This window comes from Calidris pugnax, unplaced genomic scaffold (assembly GCF_001431845.1).
Source record: "Calidris pugnax isolate Ruff unplaced genomic scaffold, ASM143184v1 scaffold27, whole genome shotgun sequence".
Classification (NCBI taxonomy): domain Eukaryota; kingdom Metazoa; phylum Chordata; class Aves; order Charadriiformes; family Scolopacidae; genus Calidris; species Calidris pugnax.
The window spans coordinates 19,164,432-19,189,823 of NW_015090893.1; the positions used below are offsets into that span (position 1 = coordinate 19,164,432).

General features: G+C 48.7%; 1 protein-coding gene across 2 annotated transcripts in view; it reads left to right on the plus strand.

The window, feature by feature from the left end:
* Positions 1-47: 47 nt before the first annotated feature.
* The window catches only part of KCTD16 (potassium channel tetramerization domain containing 16), an 85,012-nt gene continuing 59,667 nt past the window's right edge, over positions 48-25,392 (plus strand). The window contains exons 1-2 of one of the 2 annotated variants that reach the window (XM_014948094.1): positions 48-468; positions 735-1,869. In XM_014948094.1, the coding sequence (XP_014803580.1) occupies positions 1,038-1,869 (832 nt within the window). In that variant the 5' untranslated portion in view covers positions 48-468; positions 735-1,037. The remainder of the gene's footprint in view (positions 469-734; positions 1,870-25,392) is intronic. The other variant, XM_014948095.1, reaches the window with a different exon arrangement.

Here is a 25,392-nt window from a genome sequence, read left to right on the forward strand (position 1 = left end):
CCCCCGCAGCGCCCCGGCCCCGGCGGCCCCGCAGCGGAGATGGGCGCTGCCGGCCGCGCTGCCCGGGAGGCTGCGGGAGCCGCGGGAGCCCGGCAGCCCTTAGCGCGGGCGGCGGGGTTTCTGCAAGTCATCTGAGCCCGCCGAACCGCGCACCCCGCGCTCCCCTGCCCCGCGCTCCCGCAGCCCCGGAGGATTTATTCGGGGGTTTTTGTTGAGGGTTTTTTTTCCCTTCTCCCCCGCCGCGCTGTCGGTATCGGTTTCTCCCGTCACCTGCCACGGGTAACTTTCCCGTGACTCGGTTTGAGTCTCGAGCTCTACGTGGATGTCGCTAAGAGCACTTTCCTGCCTTTGCTGTCCCTCGCTGGGATCGGATCCGTACTCACTGGGCTCTGTGTGCCTGTAGGTGTGTTCTGAGTGTCTTGAAATTTTTCTTTCCTTTACAAGAGCTATGCATTAATTGTACCCAAGGTAAGACTCGCTGTTCTTGTTCCCTCATGTGCATGTCTGAATTTGATGTTTCTTAAAAGATGAAATATGCATTTTAAATGGTGGAGTCATATCTAGTTCTTCCATTGATTACTACTTGTGAAAAAGAAGTGTAGAACTTGCAAAAAATAGACCTATTTAGGAGGAGATCTAGCTTGGCTTCCTACACTGACCTGCTTTTCTCTGTTGTAGCTTCTGTGATGCTTAAAAGAATAATTTGTGTCTTATTTTGTTTTCCCTTTTGACAGACCTGTGAATGACCATAGGCTTGGCTTGACCTTGATTTTGATGGCTTTGTTGGAAGATCTAACGATGTGATTGCATTTCACGAAGTGATTGCTCTCCAGCCTCTATGGCTTAGGGTATAAGCCACTTCTGCCACAGTCACTCATGGACTACTCAGATTTTTTTTAAGCAAACCTTTTGGCTATTTTTCTTTTCTCACTTCCCTTTCCCTCCTGTTTCTCCTTAATGTTGGGAGCCTTATTCTACACTTTGAAGTGATTGATACTCCTGCTGCTTTGTGCTGCTGATTTCTGTTTTAAAGTACGATGGCTCTAAGTGGCAATTGCAGGACTTACCTTCCCCCTCGAGAGCAGGGCACCGGGCTGCACTCCTTCCCGGAGGTGGTGGAGCTGAACGTGGGTGGCCAGGTTTACTTCACTCGCCACTCTACCTTGGTGGGCACCCCTCACTCCCTGCTGTGGAAAATGTTCACCCCAAAGAGAGACACAGCCAACGATCTGGCCAAGGACTCCAAGGGAAGGTTCTTCATCGACAGAGATGGTTTTCTTTTCCGCTATATTCTGGACTATCTCAGGGACAAGCAAGTGGTTCTGCCCGACCACTTCCCAGAGAAGGGAAGGCTCAAGAGGGAGGCTGAGTACTTCCAGCTCCCGGACTTGGTCAAACTCCTGTCTCCTGATGACAATAAGCAAAGCCCCGATGATTATTGCCACAGTGACTACGAAGAGGTGTCCCAAGGCAGTGACACGAGAATATGCCCACCCTCATCGCTCCTACCGCCCGATCGAAAGTGGGGATTCATTACCATTGGGTACCGGGGGTCGTGCACTATTGGCAGGGAGAGCCAAGCAGATGCCAAATTCAGGAGAGTCCCAAGGATTTTGGTTTGTGGAAGGATTGCTTTGGTCAAAGAGGTCTTTGGAGAAAGTTTGAATGAAAGCAGAGACCCAGACAGGGCTCCAGAAAGGTACACCTCCAGGTTTTATCTCAAGTTCAAGCACCTGGAGAGGGCTTTCGACATGTTGTCTGAGTGTGGATTCCACATGGTGGCCTGTAACTCCTCGGTGACGGCTTCCTTTGTCAACCAGTACACCGACGACAAGGTCTGGTCCAGCTACACCGAATACGTCTTCTACCGTAAGTACAAGGCATTTCTGAGGGAAATGTAACTACCCGTTTGAGGCTGCTCTCTTCCGTTGACTGTACAATTCTCAAAACACAAAGAGTGCGAATTTCCTCGTGTCTGCCGCGGACTGAGGCTGTATTTGGTTCTGTAGGGGATAGGCTTTGATTTAAGCTTTCAAACTGTAAAGGGAGGCTGAAGTGAGTGGCTGGGTCCGGGCTAGGTGGCAGCACAGACTGCCAGAAGCTCCCCAGCCCCGTGCCTGGAGGGTGCTGCTGTCTCTGCTGTGTACATCACCCATCCGACTGCCTCGCACGCCTCCCCGGGATGTGCGGGACGCGGTACGAGCCCTGCAAACACACTGCAGATTTAATTACAGAAAATCTTCAAATGGGATTCAATTTACAAAGGTAATAGCTGCTTGATAATAGTCAAGCGCAGTCAGCCAAGCCATCTGTCAGCAAACCTGACACACTTCCACGCAGGGAAGGGAAAGCAAAACCCTGTCCCTCTGGCTGCTTTTCAGCAGGGGGCCTTGGTGGAGCCAGCTGATGTGCTCTGAAAGGAGGGCTGGGAGCAGGGAGAGGGAACTTGCTGTGCCTTGTTATGCAACATGCCCATGAAAAACAAACCGTCCTCATGATGGGAAGTATCTGCCCTGCTTACTGCAATCACAGCCATCACACTCTGCCGGGGTCATTTCAGCTGATAGCTCTAGCAGGCTCATTAACTTCCTAAGCTGATATTCAGGTAGAGGCACTGTTACCAATGGTAACACCAGGGTGATTTTGATCCTCTAATTCTGCATCAGAAAATCATTCCCAAACTGCTGTGTTTAAATACTCGAGAGGTTCATGAGGATATTTTCCTCCATTTTCCTTTCAAAAGGGTGAAGGATGGAACATCCTCTGGTCGGTTTGTGGGAATGGGCCTTGGCCAGGGGCTGCTCAGGGCAGGGGTTTGGAGATGGCTAACCACGGCTGTGCCGGCAGGCCTGCGGCGCTGCGCGCGGCGCTCACGGTGAGCGGGGTCGGAGCGTGGGGACCTGACAAAAGTTTGAGTTGAAAGATGTCTCAGGAAGTGAGGAGCTCGTGTGTGACACCGGATTCAGCGCCATCTACTCCCTGTCTGGGCTCAACAGGCAGCCCCTAATCTGCTTATGTAATGGTGCTTAAGTTAGCACCCTGAAAAGCCATCTGGAGTTTTGACATGCAGAGATTTACTTAAAATTGGTTTTCTAGCTGGATTTCTTAGTTAAATGGTTCTAAGGTCATGGATCTGCGTATATTCCGACAGGGACGGATGATCCCTGTTATTAGGCTTCTGTTTGAAATCATAGTGTCTGTACAAGTTACAGGAGGAGAACTAATATGGTTAAAGGAATGGATTAGAATGAATTGTGTTTGCGTTTATATTTAAAATCAAAATAAAATAAAAGTTCCTCACGGGCACAATGGTTTGCTAACTGAAGAGAGAATGAAGGTGGGTTTGGCATAAATTAGCCAACAGACTCCTGATTTTCATATTACTCAAATTTTTACCTTCAAGGTACAGTGAGGGTTAGGCACCAACAGGAGAGGTACCTCAGGATTTTTGCAGCGTGAAAGCCTATAGGAGGTGTCACAAAATCTTCTCTCCCCGATGCAGGGAAAGCTCAATCCAATTAAAGTTCCTGGAAAGACTCTTATCCACTTCAACAGGCTTTGCATTTGGCTCATGTCAGGTTTGTGGATTTTTGACACTGATAGGGTTTCAGAGATGGATTTTTCAAAGGGTTCTTCCCTAGGTAAAAGCTAAAGCAACAACCGTGGTGCCAAATCACTCTTTTATCTCGATCCAAATCATTCTGTTACGCTCAGTGCTGGTTGCTGTGTGCTGTGATGGAGCTGCTGGTGCCTGCAGAGGTTCTCCAGCCGTGAGCTCGGGGTCTGGCAGCAGCCAGTTGGCCTGAGAGCAGGCATGATATCACAGAATTTACCCACAGCAAAAGGACCCCCTTTCCAAATCTCCCCAAAATCATTTCATTTGAAACTTTGAGGACCAATAAAATTGATATGTGGCTTTCTAGTGGAACATTACAACTTCTCTGCAGCTGCTTAGCCATAATTATTTAATTAGAAGCTGCCAACTGTGTCTATATAAGCATTAATTCACCAAGCTGTTGTGATCAGGTTAATGGGCCTAAACACGGGCGGTGTCTGACACGATGGTTAGGCAGATGCAGAGGTGGGCTTTGCAGAGCCACTTACAGCTCCTGTGCAATGCACAGCTGGAGGGACTCTTCAGAGCTGGGTCTGGGAAAGGATGATTCTTTCTAAAGGAGGAAGAATAGAGGGAGGAATATTTTTTTTTTTTTTGATACACCAAATACGTTGTGTGCTCCAAATACCACTCAGAAGGCAAATGCCTGTGGTTGGTACAAAGATAAAGAGCATTCTTCGTGTGCAAATCCTTTGGAAAGTAGATCAGATGGACCAAAGGGGGACTAAGCCGTGCAGCTACTCACACGGGCACAGGGTGTGCTGGTGACAGAACTGCACGATGAATATTGTATGATGTTTTCTCCCCTACTTGTTTAAACGTAGGTGCTATGAAGGCTAATTGGAGACTCGTGTCCTCTGTGGAAGGGTTTTCCTGAGGTGCAGGGCATGCAGGAAGCGCCCGGTGCAGCAAACCTGCAGGTGTTTTGCTGAGTGGGAGGAGAGCTGGGCTGCAGAGCTGGGGATGGCAGCGCGGTCCTCGGGGACGGCTGGGCTCCGCTTCCAGAGCCTGATGCACAGGAGGGCTGGGACACGGGCTGTGCTGACAGGTCGCAGCCAAACAGCTTTGAAACCCAGCTCCTGCCTGGTGGGGAGGCAGGAGTTGCAGCCTGGCTCCTGCTCAGGGGTGGAGTATGAGTTGAGGAAAGGTGAGGTTCTGCTCATGCATTTTTTTCCCCTCCGTTTTCTCTTATGTCTAAAACATTTACTTAAATGTTATACTGGCTGAGGTTGGATTTTGAATTTGAACCATTTTGTGGTTCCGCTGCCTCTCCCACCCACCCTCTGTTGTTTTGATGAACTTGAAGTGAAACCTCATCTCCAAACACTCTCGTTTTTGAAGAGGGTGATAGCCTGTGCTTGGATCTTCATTTTTATATGTTTTCAACCTTTATGATGAGTTGAATCAAAAATGTGCACTTGAACATCTGGTGAATGCTGTGGCGGGGGTGAGGGGTGTGAAGGCATATGGGCTGGCTCAGCCTTTTGTAGCCTGGCCCTGTTCCTGACTTCGCAGCGGCAGCAGCTCTTCCTCACCACCTCCTGTAACCTACAAATCTGCCCTTTCTGCCTGGCTCCAGCCTCGCGGCATTGCCAGGGCTGGGGGGGGACAGTCCTACACGAGGATGTTGTGATTGCTGGAACAGCAAAATAACAGGTTGGAAAAGGAGAAGACTTTAGGTACAGGCAGCAAGTCAGCAACACGGCAGGCTGTGTGCACGTGTCTGCAGAGCACCAGGAACCAAGTGACGTGGCAGTGGGGTGGGATGGGATGGGGTGGGATGGGATGGGATGGGATGGGGTGGGGTGGGATGGGATGGGATGGGGAGAAACTTCATGTCAGCCCCTGTCTGCATATTGCTCCTGCCCCCAAAACCCTGCTGTCGCCTCTCTCCTCTCTCTGCTTGTCAGTGGCTGGGACTGCAATAGGCTCTCAGAAGAGTTGACAGCACAGAGGAGAGGTCTTGACTCTAATCCATCACATCAAACCCTTGCTTTTACTCTCCTGGTGCCCTGCACAGCTGTGGGTGGCACCAACAAGGAGCATGGTTGGCACCACAATGAGCAGGTTGCCCTCTGCTCAGCTGGAGCAATAAAGCAGGGGGAGAGGAGAGCTGGTAGGCAAAAAGGAACAAATATAGAAGAAGTACAGATGGAGGAAAAGGAGAGAAAATTCACACACAATCTGGAGAGAAGGCACTAGGAAAGGATGGGGTATTGACAACTACACCGAGACACGGTGAGGGAGAATTTGTTAGATACGTCAAGCTTTCAGTTTAACCCAAATGTTTTCCTTCAACAAGCAGGTGGAGGGTGGTTGGCAAGTGCTCCTTCAACTCACCAGCAGAAAGGAATATGGGGATTTAGACAGACGACTGTCCCTGCCGTGTTTCAAAGTCTGAGCAAGAATGAGGAAATCAGGACAAAGGTCTGATTTGCTTAAGCCTTGCCTTGTGCCTTCACATCTGCACACGTGGAGCAGCTCAAGCACCTGCAGATGCTCAAAGGAAACTGTGAGATGTTCCTTGCACTGTAGCTCTGAAAGTCAAAAATTAATTACCAAGGCTCTTGCTCCTGAAGGACGTGTGCTGCTTCTGCTCACTCTGGGGACAGTTGTAAATTTTGGCCTTCTTGCCTGCCCCTTTCAAGAGGAAGGTGGCTGGGTGTGCTTTTCACTGCTGGTAGGAGGCTGATGTGCAGAGGTGGTTGTGAAGCAGGTTTCAGATTATCCTGAGACAAACAGACGAATCCTCTGAAATGGTGCTGTGCAGGAGGGAAGGGAAATGCCCAGTGATACCCTCTGTGAACTCATTCTGATGGCCCCTCATTGGACATGGATCTCTGGGATGATCCTGGTGTCCTTTATACAAGATGACCCACCTGGGATTAGTGCAGCCAGCTGTGGGCCATCACTTGGTGTGTGTGCACAGACCTAAACAGTCCCATGCTGAGGTACAGAGCACTGACTCCTAAGTGAATTGTGGGGTAGAAATCTGACTAATAACACTGAATGCTCCTGCCCAGAGACCTGCAGCTGTGCTGTTAAACGGGTTAGATGTGGAAGAGGAATATCACCTATTTTCCTTGCTCTAAACTGGGACTGTTCTGTATTCTAGTAGTTGGCTCTGTCTGGTTTTAAATCAGTGAAGATCAAAATGACCCCAAAGATAACAAAATAATTCTAATCCAATGAATAATGCAAGCCTCCTTTCCTGTTGACAGGAGACGTTTCTGTTTCCAGGTACTTATTGTCATCATCAGTGAATCTGGTCCATCTTGCCAAACAAAATCCTCTCACACAGGAATGCTCAGCTGCAGGTGGTGGGGCTGGGACCAGCCAAGTCTGCTCGTGTGTCCATGTCAGAAGGACTTTGCTCCCAGCTTTTTTGCTCAGACTTGAGTGATGGTTGATTTCTTCGTGGATTGTCATAGAGGACTGAAAAGCCTGTAGAGTTTGTTGTTTTGGTAAGAGTTATTCCATAGACAAAAAATGCTATTAATTGTTAGAAGCCAATAGTGCCAAATCTGATTGTTAGATCAGTATAAAAATCCCCAGGTTAATGGCTAACTGCAGCAAAAATTGGCAAAAAATGTACAGACACTGATGTTCAGGAATGGGCAAGGGTGGCTTTTGGGTACTGGCCTTTGACCTCTACCCAGTATTCCCAGCTTGGCGGGTTATTTCATGGCCCTCTGGATATGATCTTCATCAGCTCGAATGTTTGAGAGAGATTTTAGCATCTGTTGTCTTGCTACTCCAAAATACTGTTTGGTGACACAAATCCTCCCTCTCTCACGGTACCTGCACAGCAGCCGGACAGAATTCCTGCCAAGGAAATGCCCACCCCCCTGTCCCCTGCCCGAGGGGGGCTCTGCTCCAAAATACCGTTTGGCGACACAAACCCTCCCTCTGTCACGGCACCTGCACAGCAGCCGGACACATCTCCTGCCAAGGAAACACCCGACCCCCCTGTCCCCTGCCCGAGGGGGGCTCTGTGGTGGGAGGGGGTTTGTGAGGCCAGGAGGTAAAATCAGCGCTGCCCAAAGAAGTTTTGATCTGGTGTTTGGTTCTTCCCTCCCTTTCCAGGCTGTCATGAGGGCTGCGTGTGCTTCGTGCAGTGCAGGTTTTGGGGAGGCAAAGGGAATATTCTCCAGGGTTCAGCGACACGAGGGTCTGGCCAGGGGCAGAGGCTGCCATCGTGTCCCCTCTGTGCCCGGCCACCACCACTGCCACCGCAGGATCACCGGTGTGGGCAGGAGGCAGAGCCTCACCTGGGAGGTTTTCATGGCCACTGCTGCTCTGCGACCCAGAAGGAGACTGTACTGACTAAAGGATTAACCAAGGAGGGCTGGCACTTAGGGGGAAAAAAATAAAAATCAATGTATTTTAAACTGCAGTCTTGAGCTGGATGTTTTCCAGGAACAGCATGCACCATTTCTGTAGACTGACGGATCAGGGGAGGGTTTGGCTGGAATAAAAGTAGATGTGTGCCAGTGAGATATTCCCCCGCTGGCGTCCCGGGGAGGTGTGGGATCAGGGACCGCCCTGGGACAGCAGAATCCCGGGTGGAAGTGGCCCAACAGCCCCACGTTGCTCTCTGTGGGCAGCGGGAGACAGCTCCCACCAGCTCCCACCAGCTCCCACCAGCTCCCACCAGCTCCCACCAGCTCCCACCAGTCTCTGCAGCTTTAACCAGACAGGGGAGGCCTGGCCTTTTTCTAAAATTTGCTGAAATGTAGTTGTGGTTCTTACTAAAACAGAATCAGAAAGAGCAAAGGAGTGTAAATAAGAAAACATAACACAGATATTTGCCATTCAATGAATATCAGCAACATATTGTATACACAGACAAACACCTCCTTGCAGCAGGTTGGTTTTTTTTTTTTTTTTTCCAGCCATCCTGGATTTGTTTAAGTTTGTAACAGCAAGATTTTCTCAGTTTCTTCTCCTTTTCTTCGGCTTTTCAAGTTCAAGGCTAACATACAGTAAATACGGAGACAAGAAGCAAAATCTAAATTACATCTTTGCAAAGAGCAAGAGTAACCTTTTATGAAACTTGCTCAAAACCGTGTTTTTTGTAAAGGAAGAAAATAGATTGAAGTGAGTTAGACTTGCTTAAATTGTTACTAAAGCGTAATGGTGAATGAGTTGGTGAGTCCAAAGGATCCTGCTGAAGTGATTTCCCCCTGCTGCTTTCAGAAAACGTGCTCAAGTTAATACTGGAACACAGTAAAACTCTGCTGCCACCATTATGCCTCCTAAGGTTGACCCGAGTGCTTGAGGAACATCTGATGATGTACGTGAGTGTGTTATTTTGATGGTTTGGGAAGTGCTGAACACCTGCACTGCCTCTTAAGTCCACGAAGATTCAGGTCAGAACATGAACATGCAATATAAAAGCTCAGTGCAGAAGATAACGTCGCCCTTCACTGGCCCAGTGTAGGAGCCTGGTGTTTATTTCTGGGCTAATGGTCCTTATCAAGGTCTTCCTGAGAGCTTTGGACTTTTCTCTTGGAATGAATGTCCCTTGGTTTTATCTCTGCTGGTAGGATCTGGGTAAATAAAATAGAGAATGAACAGCAGTGTACTGGGCATCATGGTACTGTGTAGGCTGTTTTCCTTGGTTTTCCCAGATTAGCTTGTTTAATTTCAAACAGGAAAATGAACCCGAGTTTTGGTGTGTGCTTCTAGAAGAAGAGATTTCCTTTGGAGGGAGCAGCAGCCGAACAGACACTCTCAACCTCACTCCGAGCCCGGGCTGCAGGGGAATGGAGACCCAGCGCTGCTCTTGGGGCACTAGGCTTTGGCCAGGGCCTGAAAGCCAAATTTAAAGAAAGAAGTCCTCTCTCTGCATATTTTGGAGGAGACTTATTTCAAGACTTCAGGTTGAATTTCCATCAAACTGAATCAGAGTATATTTTTACACCAGAATTAAATCAGGCTGAAATAGAACCCAGTGGAACATGCTGATTTTGACTGAATTTTGCACTTTAAATATTCTCAAAGCCAAAAACTCGGAGCAAAGCTTGAGTGAGCAAAAAGCATGCCATCAGAGAACTTGAAAAAATGTTTATTTGGGCTCCTACAAAGGGAATTTTACTGCATTTTCCTCAGCTCAGGGTTTTCACTGGTAGCTGGGGAAAGTCCAACATTTTGTTCCGCAAAGGCAGGGAGGGATTGCGGAGGCAGAGCCGGAGACTGGGGAGGGAGGATGGCGTTTCGCAAATTTACTGTGTGCATCCTCACATGAAAATGTGATTACTGATCATCAGTGAAACTAAATATAACACCTGTATCGATAACGGGTGCTTTCATATTAAATTTGAAGAGAATTTTCCTCTGCAGTGTCGTTGCCTTAGTGCAGCATCATACGGCAAATGAGCGTGGGCTGGGCGTCAGAGCAGAGCGCTGGGGCTTCTGAAAAAGACTGAGAAGCTTCACTGAAGATCTAAAAACCCCTTCCTTATAACATGCCAAAAACAGTAAGAAGGAATTTGATGAGCTGCTGGTTATTTAAAAAGTATGTTGGCTTTGGTTTTCTTTGGTTTTCTCTCTTAGACTTTAGGTGATCATCAGAGTCAGTACAGGGAGCTGGTCCTCAGGAAGGTGCCTGGTTCTTTTCATTTGGTACGATGTTGCCAAATAATTGTGGAAAAAAAAGCTCTGTCACTGATTTCTTGCAGAATTAAAGTGGGAATTCTGTTTCTGAATTAATGGCCCAATAGGGGCCAGTGGTAATATAGTTTTTATGCATAGATAATACTATTTATTATAAGGTTTATTATATTTATTATTAACATTGATAGTGTTATGTTACATTTATAGACAGGAGAGTAAATATGAAGCGCTCAGGTTAATGAGAAAAGCTCTGCTGAGCCCAGTACCACAGTGCAGGTCTGGCCACGCATTTCTGCAGCCCATTATCCCTGTGTTATGTCTTCCCCTGACAAAAGTGTAGGTTCCCATGTGGTCTGGCTAATTAGAAGGGTTTGCTGTGGAAGATATCTCACTGTTTGACACAGCAGATGTATTCAATGTACTTTATTTAAGTACAGCTGTGCTTCCTTGAGAGGTCACTATCGGAAAGGGGCTGCTGACAATTTCTTGCAAGTTGGGTTCCTTTAGTCTCACTGGTTGATGATGAGATGCTATAACCTACGGGATTTTCCCTGTCTGATTTACCTGTCACTGAACCCCTTTGTCTCAATCCTGCCATCCCCTCTTAAACCACAAGAACTGTGGGACAGAGAGCTTTTGTACCCACGGCTCCATTAAATTCTTCCATCCCCTTGGATGCTGTTTAACCTACACCACGTGCAGCCCAAGGGCATCTTCACTTTCCTTGGTGAAGCCACAAATATCAGGATGCAAAAGCACGTGTTTCCTACCTGGGGGAGAGTAGGTTTTAGGTATTCTTGATTTCATTCATTTGTGAGCATTCAAGAGAACAAATCCTCTATTCTCTCAAGTCAATGCACTTATATTACACGAGGAATAAATCATTCCCTTTCTTCAGTTCAGAGTCTGCAGATAGAATGCTGGTCTGTCTTACTTCAAGTAGACAAAGAATATTTAAATAAGGATGCTGATAAAAATGTTTTCAAGAGTAAAGATTTGATTAAAGAATCTGTTGCTTTAAAGAGTGAAGGCAGAAGTCAAAAGATCATTTCTTGCAGAGAGATTGAAAAGTTGGTTTAAGTGTGGTCTGTGGGAGGAATTCCCACAGCCCGGTGAGATCCCCACTGCTGGTCCCCGTGCTCCTTCCGTGGCTGAGGCCCGTGCACCTCATCGGCCCGGGCAAGGGGCTTCTCATCTCAGAAGTCAATGAGCATTTTCACATGGCATCATAAAGAAGAACAATTACGAGCAATGGTATTTGTTCTGTGCACTGGTTTGATGGCCTTCATGATGGAAATAAACGAATAACTGTGCTGCAACTGGAGAAGATGATCCATTTGAAACTCTCAGTAATTGCCTCCTCTCTTCCCCAGCAGCAGCCCCGTGTTTCCTGCCAGGCTGGTACAAAGCAGATGGCACATGAGCAGCCAAGGGGGCAGGGTGATGGTTCCTCTGCCTCTCCAGGGGCAGCTCCTTTGATTTCAGCAGAGAAGCCAAGGGGTTCAGAGCTCCTGCCCGCAGCTGCGTGGTTCCCTGCCCAGGAGATGATGGTTCCCAGCCCTGGGACTGGAGGTGCACCCACCACATCCCTGCCATGCCCAGAGAAATGTGCTGCCACAGCACAGGGGTTTGAGTTTGTGTGGTCTCAATCCAGCAACAAGGGGATCCAAGTCCGGATGCAAAGAGGCAAGAGCCAGGGCTCCCGCAGCCTCCATAGCTCCTGGCAGCACAGCTGAACTTTGTTCATTGGTATATTTACCTTCCAACTTTTGCTGGTGGCTTTGGTACAAATGGCATCGTACTTGAAGTGCGTCTAAATACATTAATAGATTTTCTTTGCAAGGAGCCAGTCCCGTACAGGCAGGGAGAGAAGGACAAAGCTTCCCACAAGCCGTTTGAGAAGCAGCCTCTCCACTGCAAGCCTGCTAATGAAAATGCAGCGGAAACCAATCATTTTCTGGATGAAAGCTAAAAGCTACATGGCAGATAGTAAATAAATAATTGCAGGGAAACGTTGCACAGAGATTTCTTGAGGAACAGAACTTAATTAAATTTCATGAACATGCCTACGTAGTTCCATTGATCAGGAAAAAATGGATATGTGCTACATCTTTAAGATTTACTTGCCTGACAGTGTTTTGGCTTCCTCCCCTCCCTCAGTTTCATTCACTTTATATCCTGCGGTGGTGAGGGAACATGTTTCTATTTTTCTTTCTTGAAGAAATTGATCCTAAGAAGCACAGGACATGATGTATGGTTTGTAACTCAAGAATATTGCTAAGCAAAAAAAAGATCACTGAAGAAGGCTTTGCAGATATTATATTCATTTCCATTTCAAAATGGATTTTTTCCCACTAGGTCCAATAAAAAGTATGCAAAGGCTTTCAACAGCCTCTCCAGTGATAATGAGTTAAAAGATGGTGTAAATCTTGCTAGGCTAATTTAGCAAGGTAGGTTTTCTTAGACACTTCACAAGACATTTTTTTGCCATCGAATTTCAACTGATCCCTGAATTCATAATTCCAACCACTCTGGGTCTTGCTGGGACCTCAGTGTCTCCTCTTTGGTCCATCCCAGAGACACCCAGAAGCCACAGAGGTGGTGGTGGTGGTGCCTGGTCAGGTGCAGAAGGACCAGGCAGCTGCAGCCCCCACCATGGCCCAGCAAAGGGCACTGGGTTGTGCTGGGAACTGGAACTGGGACCTCACCACAGCGATTCGTTTGGCTCCAAGTTGGCTGCTTTTCAACCCCCCCCTCATTAAAGCCCGGCAGCAAGTTGTTTGGTAAATGAGGAGGCTGCTGTCCTCACTCGCCTAATTGTGATTTGGCATATTGGTGGAGTATTAAAATTCCAACTGAACAGATGGTGTCAGGATTTTAACTTATGCTTATGAGATGCAGATGGTCCAAGGAGTGAACTTGTACACTAGTTATTTTTATTTTGAACAGGTTAAGAACAAATTACTTTTTGACTATTGCTGTTATTGCTCCACTTGCTGCTTTTTCTTTCCCTGTGCGTGCACTCACGTGTGTGTCTGTGCACACGGGCAAGTCTTCTCATCGTATCTTTCCTGTAACAGCCCAATTTCTGCCTAAAACTCCTCTCTCTAAATATTTACTGTTCCCTTCCCAGTGGCCCCTTGATTTCCCCGCAGCCCTGTTGCTGTTCTCCCGCAGAGCTGTGGGGAGGAGGAGCTGCCTGACAGGGCTGGGGCAGCAGCTCTGCAGAGTGTGCTCTGCCCGGCCTCCCCCAGGGACAATTGTCCCTGTCCCTGTCCCCATCTCCATCCCCAGGGCAAGCAGGTCCTGTGCCAAGACCTCCGGTGGCTCCAGATCCCGAGAAAGGGCTGGTGCAGGGGCTGCTGAACGGGCCACGTCCCCCGGCCTCCCTGGGCATACTGGGTTGCATCTGGTCTGGGTTGCACTGGAAAAAATCCAGATTGACCCCAGTTTTACACCAGTAAGGATCTGATAAGTATTACCTAATCCTGTCCTGAAACATGGGGTTATATTTTCATCACAATTAGTAATATCATTTAATCTTTCGTAGAAAAAAATGAAAATGTACTGTTATGAATTACGAACATCTACCTGGCTCTTTTACACCTACTACATCGTACTGGTTTTCATGCGAAGACACCAGTGTTTGGCATAAGGCACCTGTGTACATTTTCCGTGCTGTTTCTCCCTCCCCGTGTCCCGGGCTCAGGGCAGGGACCGGTGACACGTGTCCCGGGCAGGTCCCTGTGCCCCAGCCTGGATCCCGCGCGGTGCCGCTGCGGCTGCCGTTGGCGACGTCTCCCCGGAGGGTGAGGTTTGGTGGGACTCAGGGATGTCCCTGCTGGGAGGGGTGTTTGCTGTGTGCAGGGAGAGCTGGTGCCAGTCCCTGGTGTCGGTGGTTAATTCAGAGCCCAGGCCAGAAAGCAGGGGAGCCCCAGCGCCTCCTGCATTGGAAACAAGCTGCAGTGTTTGAGATCTTTAGACTGGGGAGAACAACATCTCCCAAGGGTTAAATCACCGAGTGAGTGCCTCTGCGGGTTCCTGCTAACGAGGGGACCTATTTCTGAGGTCTGGCTGTGAGCAAGTGACTGGAACAGCAAAAATAAATCTGTGTTACCTGTCTCTGATGTGTTTCACACACACACCCTGGCAGTGTCGGCTGCGGGGAGGGTTTCCACCAAAGATGATGCAAACATAGGTGTGAGGGCAAGGACACCAGCTGCAGGTGGAGGTGTAATCAGGTGCATTTATTCCTCTCTCGTGCTGCTGCCATTACTCATTCCTCTCGCATGCCAATGTGCAAACCTCCCTGCCACTCGTTAGAGCCCATGGTGGTTTAGAAGACACTGTTCCCCTCCTTAACTCACAGCAGGGCTGGGGGCACAGCACCAACGGGATGGGGGTCCTTCCTCGCGGCAGGGACCTAGCACCAGGGACCCCATCTCCCCAGGTCCCCATTTGGTCCCAATTTTTTTCTGATTCCTGGGAAACTGTGGTGGAAAATGTGAAGGGTTTTGGTGGTGGCTGGGCTGGAGGGAGCAGCAGGGCTGGCTGGGGGCTGGCTGGGGGGCTGCAGGGGCACCCCCCAGCCTGTGGGAACAGGTACCACTGGAGCACATCTCCAAAGGCCACGAGGTGTCTCATCCCCACAGGGCTGGCACGTCCCCTCTTGCTGGGGCAGCCACGCTGACGCAGAAAGGGCTTTTGGGATCCCCTGGAGTGCCAAAAATTGCCCTCCCACCTATTTCTGATAATTAGTATTTTCCATAATTATCCTGGACAGGCTGACATTGAGCGAGAAGCCCGTGCCATAGCCAGAGGTGTTTGAGCTACTTTGGGAGGCTGCCCTGCACCGTGTCCTCGAGGGGCACGTGTCCCCCCCCCCTCTGCTGAGACCCTCAAGTGCTAATGGAGAGAGGGCGAGCGGGAGATGAATATTTCATGGGAAAACATTACAACACCGAGTCTGAGAACAACCCGCTCCCTCACATCCTCGCAGCCACCTCCTGGCTTTAGACCATGGGGTTTCTCTCTGGTCTGGGGGGCCGATGGCAGCGGGGGGGCACAGAGCAGGGACCTGCTGGGAGCCGATGGCAGCGGGGGGGCACAGAGCAGGGACCCGGGCTGCCACCAGAGAGGGGACACGGAGCTGGGGAGGGGTCTGGAGCATGAGTCTGGTGGGGAGGAGCTGAGGGAGCTGGGGAGAGAGAAATCCTCCTGCACCCAAATTTCCTGCGCCTGACTCTGGCAGGTTTCTCCACTGCATGGAGAAACCCAGCAAAAAATATCCGTGATGAAGATGTATGCGAGTTCTCTGACCTGACTTTGAACATATTCCAAAAAGAAAAAATGTGAAATTTAATAAGTAAAATATTCACTAGAATGTGTTTGCTCAGCTGCAGCGACAACTTCGGTTACACACTGTACTTTTTGTTTGCAGATGCAGCTTTTAGAGAGCCATGGCTGTAGGAGAGATTAAGTATTGTTTGAAAAAGTGATCAGAGATTTTGTTTGCAATCATGCTGTAGCTCTTCTCTAAATATTGGAAGCATTTTAAATTGCTTTGTATTGATAATGGCGTCGTAATGCCTTTTCTTGCTTGTACAGATCGTCAGTGTTTTAATGTGCTTATTCCCAAGGGATGAAGTAACTGAAGGGAACAGATTAAGTTAAACCTTAAAGAATGTTTCGTCGGGGAAAATCGTATTTCCTTTAAAACAGCTTTGCATAAGACTATTAGGTATCTTATTGTTTGTATTTCTTACTGCTTATGTAAACACTGCTCATGGCTAGAGCACGGCCATCAGTTTTCCAAGGGAAAGCCGTAAGTGTGGATACACACGCGTGTGCACGGCCTGGGTCAGGCCATGGGTATAGATACAGATGTGTGTATACACGGACCTATGTATGGCCTGGGTCAGGCCATGGATATAGATACAGATGTATGTATACACGGACGTATGTGTGGCCTGAGTCAGGCCATTTCAAGAGCCTTTTGGGAAGGGCTGCTCCCCCTGTGTCCCCCCGCAGGAGGGGATGGGAGGTCTGTGCTGAGGGGGGTACCTGCCCTTCCCCGTGTCCCTCTGCGACTGACCCTGCCCTCTCCCACAGGGCGGTGCAGGAGCCACCTCATGGTGCCTCCAGGCTGGAGCCATGGACCTCACCAGACCCTGCCTTTCTATCTAAAGCATTTTCTTTCACTCCTGTCTGAGAACACACGCCAGGCCCCCCCGTGTGTGTGCTGAAGTGCTCGTCCGTGTTCCTGCCTGTCACAACACACTCCATCATCTCCTGCGCTCCCTCGGTGCGCGCCAGCCAGGCCCCCCCTGTGTGTGTGCTGAGGTGCTCGTCCGTGTTCCTGCCTGTCATAACACGCTCCATCATCTCCTGCGCTCCCTCGGTGCGCGGTGACACAGCCCCTTCAGAGGGACAGACCAGGTTTGATAGATTCACAAAGACACACCTTGCCAAAAGTTGTTTGGATGTACAGGATTCACGTTCTCACTGAGCTGTTCTGAACACGTCCACCTGGATAGAACCTCGTACGAAGCAGTTCCCTTCCGCAGGACGGGGACATGTCCCTTATGTCCCCAAAGGAGACTGAATCCATCAGGGGAGCCCCTGCTCGTCAGCCCTTGGAGCTGACAGGTACAACCACCAGGACCCGAGTGAAAATGCCTAAAGCTCTTTGTGACTGTGGGATGGGGAGCATCGCTGTGCCCGTTCACCAGCATTAGGAAAATGATCTCAGTAAGACCTTTAAACTGTTTCCAGCCTTCATAGCTGAAGTTCTGTTTGGTGTGCATTGCACCCCCTGACAGCAACGTGCCAGATGATGGGTGTATTTGTTCAAAATTCCCAAATTCACTCAAAATACAGAGCTTCTACAACAAGGAGAGGTTTCCCTGTGCTTGGAGCTGTTGTTTGGATACGGGACGACACAACCCCTGTCTTGGCATCCTGTTTGCCCCTCGGCCTCTGGGTGTTAATGACCAGTTCCCTGAGGACCGTGGCTGGCTGCCCAAAGAGGAGCCCTGATACAGATCAGCAGATCTCTCAAACAGGGCAGAAGGACCCCTCTCTCTCACCTGCTGCCCCTCTTGGATTTACTGACAGGAGCGAGCCACGTGCCCTGTCACTGGGGTATCAGCCTTTCCTGGCTGGTTTTGCTGGGCAAACTGGAGCAGTTGGTTAGAACACCAGTGGCTGTGAAGCAGCTGCCTTGTCTTTGACATGATTAAAAACTCCTCCCCAGCCCCAAGATACCACCTTACAGGTGTGTCCTGCAACCCCTGCGTCCACACTCCTACTTACATTCAAAAAAGGCACAGAAATTGCCCGAAGCCAGAAGCAGGGTGTCCCCAGGGGGGGTGAGGGGAGCCATCAGCTGTCAGGAAACACTCAGAAAAACTCCCAGAGTTGGCAGCGCTGGTGCGTGTGTGATCCTCTGTTTATGTTTATTGCAATAAAGAATATGATAAAAATCCCACATAACCAATATTTCAGCTGATCAAAAACTGGCTCATTTGTTCAGTTTTATTGATGCTCTGATCTCTGGTGAGAAAATAATTGGCTTAGGCAGCAGAAGCCTGTCCCATTTAAAATCCGTGACAGCTTTGTTCGGGGGAAGCAGTAGGTGACCCCATAGAGGGTAAACAAACAAATATTCCTACTTGTGCACCAATTAAGTGATAGATAATTTAAACTCTGAAGTATCCAGTTTGCTTTTCACTAATTATTGTGCTGTCTCCTTGCATATGTCTCCACTTGGCTAATTGCAGTTTTTCAACTTTGGGTTGTGCTGTGAAACACCGGGGGGGCCGGGGGAGCGCGGTGGTGGGGGGCAGCACGCCATGGGGGGCAGCACAGTGGGGGGGGGCAGCACGCCATGGGGGGCACTTCCAATTACACATCTCTCTCTCTTGTGCACAGGACAGGAGCATTCTGTGTTTTAGCAAAGCCCAGGCTGGGAGGGGAGGCTGAGGAGGCTGGACCCGAGCTCTTTGGTTCCCCTTTGGCCCAGAAGGGGTCTGTGCTCACAGCATTCCCAGCGGGACCAGCAGCACCAGCACCACTGGGGAGATGGGGAGACACCCCAAGTTATGGGAACGGAACAGAGCCTTGTCAGGGAGCAACTCATCTGCTAAAAATAAGCGTCTTTGTTTCCTAAAGTCATTTATTTTTGATAAATGCCTCAGCTTGCATTTGTGTAGCAGCAAGACAGTGTTCCTGCATTCCTCTGCCATCGTCTGAGCTGCTGGTAACTTCTAGAGCCTAAAAGAGCTGATTTTAGTCTCATGATAGTCTCTAAGTTCCTCCACTTGTTGCTAATGATGAGCCTGTCTTCACCTGTTTATTGGAAACAGCCCCTACTCCCACTTACAGCCCAGCTTTCTCAATTTGCCACAGCTGAGATTTGAAGTCAGGCACATTTATCTGGGGTGGGAGCAGCAGGGGGGAGTCCTTGTGGAAGCTGTTTGTGCTGGAGCAGTGGAGGTAAGGGAATGTGCTTGGAATGGGGCTTCTTGGGGGCTTTGAGCATTTCTGTGTGAATTTTTGGACTGGTCTATTTTAAAGATAAATCTTCCTTAAGCAGTTGTGGTGGGGAGGGGAGCCTGTGTCTTTTCTCATAACCTAGAAATGCACTTGAAACTTACATTTCAATGCATGATTTAACTATATGATCAGCAAAGTTCTCCTGCATACTGAGTCTGTCTGGTGCTTAAGTGAGAACGTAAAGAGCCTGAACAGTGTAGAAACCTGATTTTCTGTTTAAATAATCTACAAACACATATGAATCTTTCATAAGAAAGCCCAAGCTAAAGGAGCCGTTTCTCTGCTGCTATTACAGGTGGAAAAAAGGACTTGTTTTCACATCAGCTTGGGGGGGGGGAGCTTCTGGGCTGTGCCTCAGTGAGGAGTTTCTGGCTGGAGTGAGAGGATTGGGGTTTATGAGGGTTTTTTCTCTTCCTTTTTTGTCTTAGTTTGTCTTTGCTATTAGCTTTTGTGGAGACTTACTCTATTTCTCATTCTCAGAAGCTCTCCCCAGCCTCTCTGCTTCCTTTCCCCGACAATCTGATGGCTGTAAGTGGCTCTGGATTGATTAGAGGAGAGGAGGGCTGCCCTGTAACCTGGAGGCATGAATACAGCAGCAGCTTAGACACTACAATGTGCTGTAAAGAGATAGGGAGAGTCACAGGGAGGTTAAAATATTCATTTTATTGAGGAGAACAGCAAAGAAATCACACTTTTGTCTATCTTCCCTTTTGACACAGCAGACGAGCTGCTGGTTCCTTAGCTTGCCGGATGGCTGAAGTGAGACGTTACCCAGATGAATAATTTATAAAGCTGCTGTGAGCTCCAGCAAATGGCCCTGTGCAGCTCCCAGTCCCTCTGCAGGTCTCTGCCCACCAGGCTGGGGTTTCACCCAAGTGCTCCCCGGGCATTTGCTCCTCAGCCTCCTCTGCCCCAGCCCAGGGCTCACCACCACTTCCCAGCTCCTCCCGTGAACCAGGTCTTTCCTCCCAAACAGAGTCTGCCAAAGCTGGGCTGGCTCAAAAAAAAAACCCAGTAGTTTTGTTAGCATTGTACTCAGCAATTCGGCAGCTCTCGCTTCCCCCCGCAAACATTGCTGGGATAACACTGTGCACATGAAAAGATTTCTTGAAATTCTTTAAGTGCACATTAAAATGCAAATCAGTCTTCTTATTAAAGATTTCTGGAAGTTCTCTGACAACGCATTTAAATGCAAATCACTGAAACATAGACTCAATATTAAAATCCAAACAATTATTTGATCCACATGCTGAAATTAAAATGGGACCCTGTGATATGTCTCTATAAAGCCAGTGCCAGTCCAGCGCACGGGGGGAGATCTGTGTGGGGCTGGTGTTGCCCTTTGGGCAGCAAGAGGGGCAGGATGGTGGGGGTGATGCTGTGTCCCGGGGTCACTGAGCTCTTGTGTCCCACCATGGGGACATCACGGGGTCAGACTCGTCTTTGGTGAGACAGAAGCTCCTGATGTGGATCTGGACTAGTGGACTGAAAAAGCCCACCTGGAATTAATAATGAAGTGTCCCTGCTGGCACCGAGTCCTCTCTCTGTCCAGGCTGGATGCCATCAGCACAAAACTATGGGTGTGAGGACCAAAGGCAGAGCACTTGAGCTCTGCCCCTGCAGGTTCCAGCCCATCAATATCCAGGAAACACAAGTGGGAGCACGTGAGGCTGCAGAACAGACTATTAAAATGCCCTTAATAAGTAAGAAGCTACAGCTGGATTCTGAATCTTCCCCCAGATTATGCAGCCTGAGGTTAAAGCTCTACCTGCAACTAAATTGATGGTAATTATGTGATGGAGTTTTAATGGGCAGGCTCTGAGGCCAGCTCTAAAAGCTCTGGGTGTTATGGGATGCAGCTCAGCTGAGCGCATCTGATCTCGTTTATTTTAAAGTATGGTAATCCACCAGGAACAACAGGCTTTCAATATCTTTAAAACCGAGTGAGGTTCCTTTTTTCCCTTGTGCTCTGCTTAGGAAGTTCCTCCAGAGAGACTCGAGGGGAGGGAGAGGTGCTTTTCCACCTCTCCTTTTTTCCTTCCCAGTTCCTTTCAGTCCTTAGGCTGTCAACTTGGAATCGCCCGGTTTTGTTTGAAAACGGTGCATCTGATTTTTAAGACAATGTGGCTTGGAGGACGGTATAATGATACTAATGCCGGGAATTTAGGCCCAATATATTTTGGAAAAATACTGCCTGAAGTGTTATTTCATGTGCTAATCAGGGCTCTTTAACTTGACTCTGTCACTCAAATGCTTCTTGATGATGATGAGCAAAACTTAGCCATTTTACTGCTGAGTATGTATCATCACAGAATTTTAATTTTAAAGGAAAAAATTGGATTTTTTCCATGTTTTTAATATGATTGTTTAAAAAAAACAGGGTAGTGGTGTTGGACAGCTAATCATCTAAACCAGATTGAATCCAAAGTACAAAATTAATCTGATTGTTCCCCCCTCCTCCCTATACTGTTTGTATTACATGAAAATGTAGCGTATGAAGGCACGGACCCGACCAGAATCGTTCATTATAACCCACAGGCAGCTTATATAGTACCAGTGGATCTTCTTTCCCAACCAACACACCCCTGCAACCCCCCCACCAGGTGGGCAGAATTCCCCTCCATCAGTCAGGGCCCAGGCATTGTTCACAGGTCTGGAGATGCTCATGGGCCATCCTCTGCCATTGTTCCTGCTGCTGCTTCTGGTCTCTGCTTCTTCCACAATCCTGGTAACCCCCTGTTCTCCCACATGAAAATAAATGTCATGCCCAAGTATTTTTGGGTGGTACACGAGGACAAAAGGAACTGTAGCTGGTATCTACCAGTATTTGGAAAAGAAAGAATGGGAAGCATTTCAGCTCCTGATATTAATGGATTACTTGTCTCTGCCCCACCCTTTATCGCAAGTATTTCTGTGTTGGGAAGAATTGAAAATCGGATCATAAACTGTAAATGACAGAAAAGGAATTTCATGTGTAAGTGGGTGGGAGCCTCAGGGAAAAGGGGGAAAAAGTTAGTGTCTAAGGAGAAATGCAGAGTTTCTCCCATAGGGAACCAGAGTAACCTCAGCTCTTTGGCTGCGGATCCACCCTGGTGTCGCTGGCAGGTCCATGGGGTGTGGAGGGAAGTGGAGGGTGAGAAGATCATGGTGATCCACAGCGGTCATGTGTGATGTTTGCCTTGGACTCACCTGGCACTGGTGCCTATGGCAAGACAAGCACGAGCCAGGTCTGTCCCCAACTCCTGCTTTTTTGTCTCTGATGTGGAGAAGTCGGGTCCCAACTGTCCCAACTTCTGCTGCCTCTCACCCTCATGAGAAGGTGGTGCATCTCCTCCAGATCTGGGGGTGATGTGGATGGGTCCCTCACCTGCAACCAGGCTGAGGAGACCAACGCTTCTAACATCCTCTTATAACTTGATGGATTGAGCCATTTCCTTCGTGCTGCTGGGTTTTGAACAGGGGCTGCTGATGTACCGCTCCGCGGGCCTTCATTTACAGCGAAGATGCGTAATTTCCAGTGACATACACTGCAGAAGTGCATCACTGTGTGTTACCTCCTCAGCCAGCCAGGAAGAACAGCTTCTGCCCCTGACTGCGGGCGATGAAATCCCTGACACAGGCTCTTTATTATGGGCTTAAGAAGCCTGGAAAATCGGGGAATTGGCAATCCCTCAACATAATACATGCTAGCTGCAGCGTACAGTGCAAATTATATTGGATAACTACATTATTCTTGAGCTATTTGTCTGTGGGCTTTGTTGTTAAGTTGGTGCTTTCTCATTCAGGAGGAGAGAGAAATGTAGTGTACCCAGCTTTGGTCTGTGTAAAGCAGACACTACGCTGCTCCTTTTTAAGTGCTGCTTAAGCCTTTGTCATTACATTTGCTCCAGTCGGACTTCCTCACTGTGGAGGGGAGTGTGTCCTGGGACACCACATGTTATACACCCCATTGTCCTCTTTTCCTTCTCCTATGAGCTTTTTGGTCCCTAAGTCACCTCTGCACATGTCTGTTGCCCCCTCCCAGTTGACTTACTCCTTCTTTCCCCTGTGGTGCAGTGGAGGATATTTTATTTTGCTACTGAATTTGCATTCTCTGCTTGACCCAGCTTGGGAAACTGCTGTCCTCAGGCTTCATTTGACATTTCTGGGGAAGGGGAAAAACCACCAACAAACAGCAACCAGTTCAATCTGCCCCCCTTCCCCCTCCTCACCAGGGTAGAAAAGACTTTTCTCTTCCCAGAAATCACCCACCCCCCTCAGCCTGCCCTGGAAAATACTGCCCAAATGCGTTTGCTGTAAGGATCCCAGTGCAGCAGTCAATATTTAATGGTAGCTCTTTAAAAGCTGCTTTTCTGGGCTCTGAGCAAAATTCCTGAAGAAACAGTTTGTAGGAAATGTATTGGAAAATTAACTTCATGTTCATCAACACATCATTAACGGTTTTCTCACCCTAACAATCAAAATGTCCGTGATTATTTCCATCTTGGAAAAAGGTGAATGCTGGCACCGAGCAATATGTTCTCTCATCATTTACTTATGGCAGTTCTGTTCCCGGGGGGCTGCAGCTTCCTAATGAGTGGGGACAGCAGAGAAAAAGGCATCTGGTGCATTTATGAGCCTGTTTACAGCACGGAGTCAAAAAACAGGCAGTGTTGGAAGAGATTGATTTTTTTTTTAAACTATTATTTTTAATTTTTGCAAGAAACAGACATCATTCAAGAATCCTTCTTGCCATTTGCAATTTTCCCTTCCTCCTCCTTCCCAGTGCCCTCAGCCACCCAGTGCAGCTTATGGTCTCCTCCTCCTCTGCTGCATGAAGAACTCAATGTTTTTATATTTTTACTTCTTTCTGGATGCTGGTCTCTAGATGCATGGTTAGCTAAAGATGCCAAAGCTTAGCTTTTCTTTTACTTGCACGGGATAAATGTGAAGACAACCTCCCCCCTACCCACGCACACCATTTTTGAGTGGGTTGTCTTGGAGCCTGCGATTCTCTCTGTTGCTTTCTGTGAGTGGTGACAACCAGAATTATGAGATAACTTGGCTGATGGTCCCCAGGGCAAAACTCCTGAAGGCTGGAACATTGGGTATTTGCAGAGATGAATGTGGGCTGTGGAGCTCCTTCCCAAGAGAGGTCACTACTCTCAGGTGTGGTATGAGAGGCTGTTTCCAGTAGCCTTGGTGAGGCTGCCCTTCCCACGAGGGGCTCTGGGAAGACACCCACGAGCCCCACTTCAGGTGAGAAAAAGGAGGTAAAGCAGCAGCTGATGGTTGTGAGGAAGAGGAGGCAGAGGAAGGGCTTGCAGGGTGACATGGCTGAAGTGCCACCTGGGGGTATGACCTTTCCTGGGATCCCCTAGTGACCTGCAGGAAGGTAAAACATCCGGAGAAGAAGAGTTTTGCAATTATGGAGATGAGAAATTTTTTTACAGGGAAATAGGAGAGAGATTTAATTGTGGGGGTAGAGAGCTGGCAAGGTGTGGGTGTGGCCAGGACATGGGGACACTGGGACACCCCAGCTGAGGGTGATCCCAGAGTGTGAACCCGTGTTACTCACACGGTTGAGGTGTTGACCAGTGATGGAGAAAAGTGTGTGAAGAATGTGGTGAGAGTGAGAGACCTCCTCAGTGTTCACTTGACCTGAAGGATGGACCTCGCTGGGGCTGGGAGGGACGGAGCCTGAAGCTGGGGCTTGAGCTGAAGAAGAAGTGTCTGGAGCTGAAAGGTGCATCTGTGAATCATCAACACAGAACCACTAATTAAAGATGTGTTGGTGGCTGAAATTATGCAGAAACAAATGAGAAGCACAGACAAACGAGGCAGTTTGCTGGGAACCGCATGGAAAGCTAACGAAGGTGTTGAAGAGGATTCTCCAAATGACGGGCTGCAGGAGAGGTTTCCTGTAAATCTGTGGAGTTCAGGGGAGGGAGACGAGCTCTTGGAACATCTGAGTCAAAGGGAAGACAGACACGTGTCCTCCCCTGTGGGCACCGGGGGGTCAGGAGAGGCTCAGCAGAGTGTGGTGATCAGGTCTGAGGCTGAGGGTTTGAGGTGGAACTGAAAGAAAGGGCACCTGGTACCTGAGTCAAGAGCTGTGATTTTAATGACTTGGGAGGAATCAAGAACAATGGGGAAGCAGCTGAAAGGTGCATGGGGTGACAGGGATCACAGAATCACAGGATGATGTGGGGTTGGAAGGGATCTCTGGAGGTCATCTAGTCCAATTCCCCTGAAAGCAGGTCCACCTAGAGCCAGTTGCACAGGATATTGTTCCCTTAACAATGGGCTGGTGGGTGGCCGGGCTGGTGGCAATGGAGAAGTAGAGTTGTGTTGGAAAAGGAAGAAAACGAATGAGGTGGCACAGGCCTTTGGGTGGAGGATGTCAACCTGGCCCCCGAGCTCCTGTGGGACGGCGGGTGAAGCAAGAGTGGGTGCTGGAGCCACACGCTCATCTGCATTTAAACTGCGTTTTCCCTTGTGGGGGAGCATCAGGAGGTAATCTCCTGTTTTCCTCATTCTGACATTAAAAAGGGAATAACAATAGAGTAACAACAACAACAACGAAAAGATTAATTTTTAAACAGCAATTGCCTCTCAGTGGA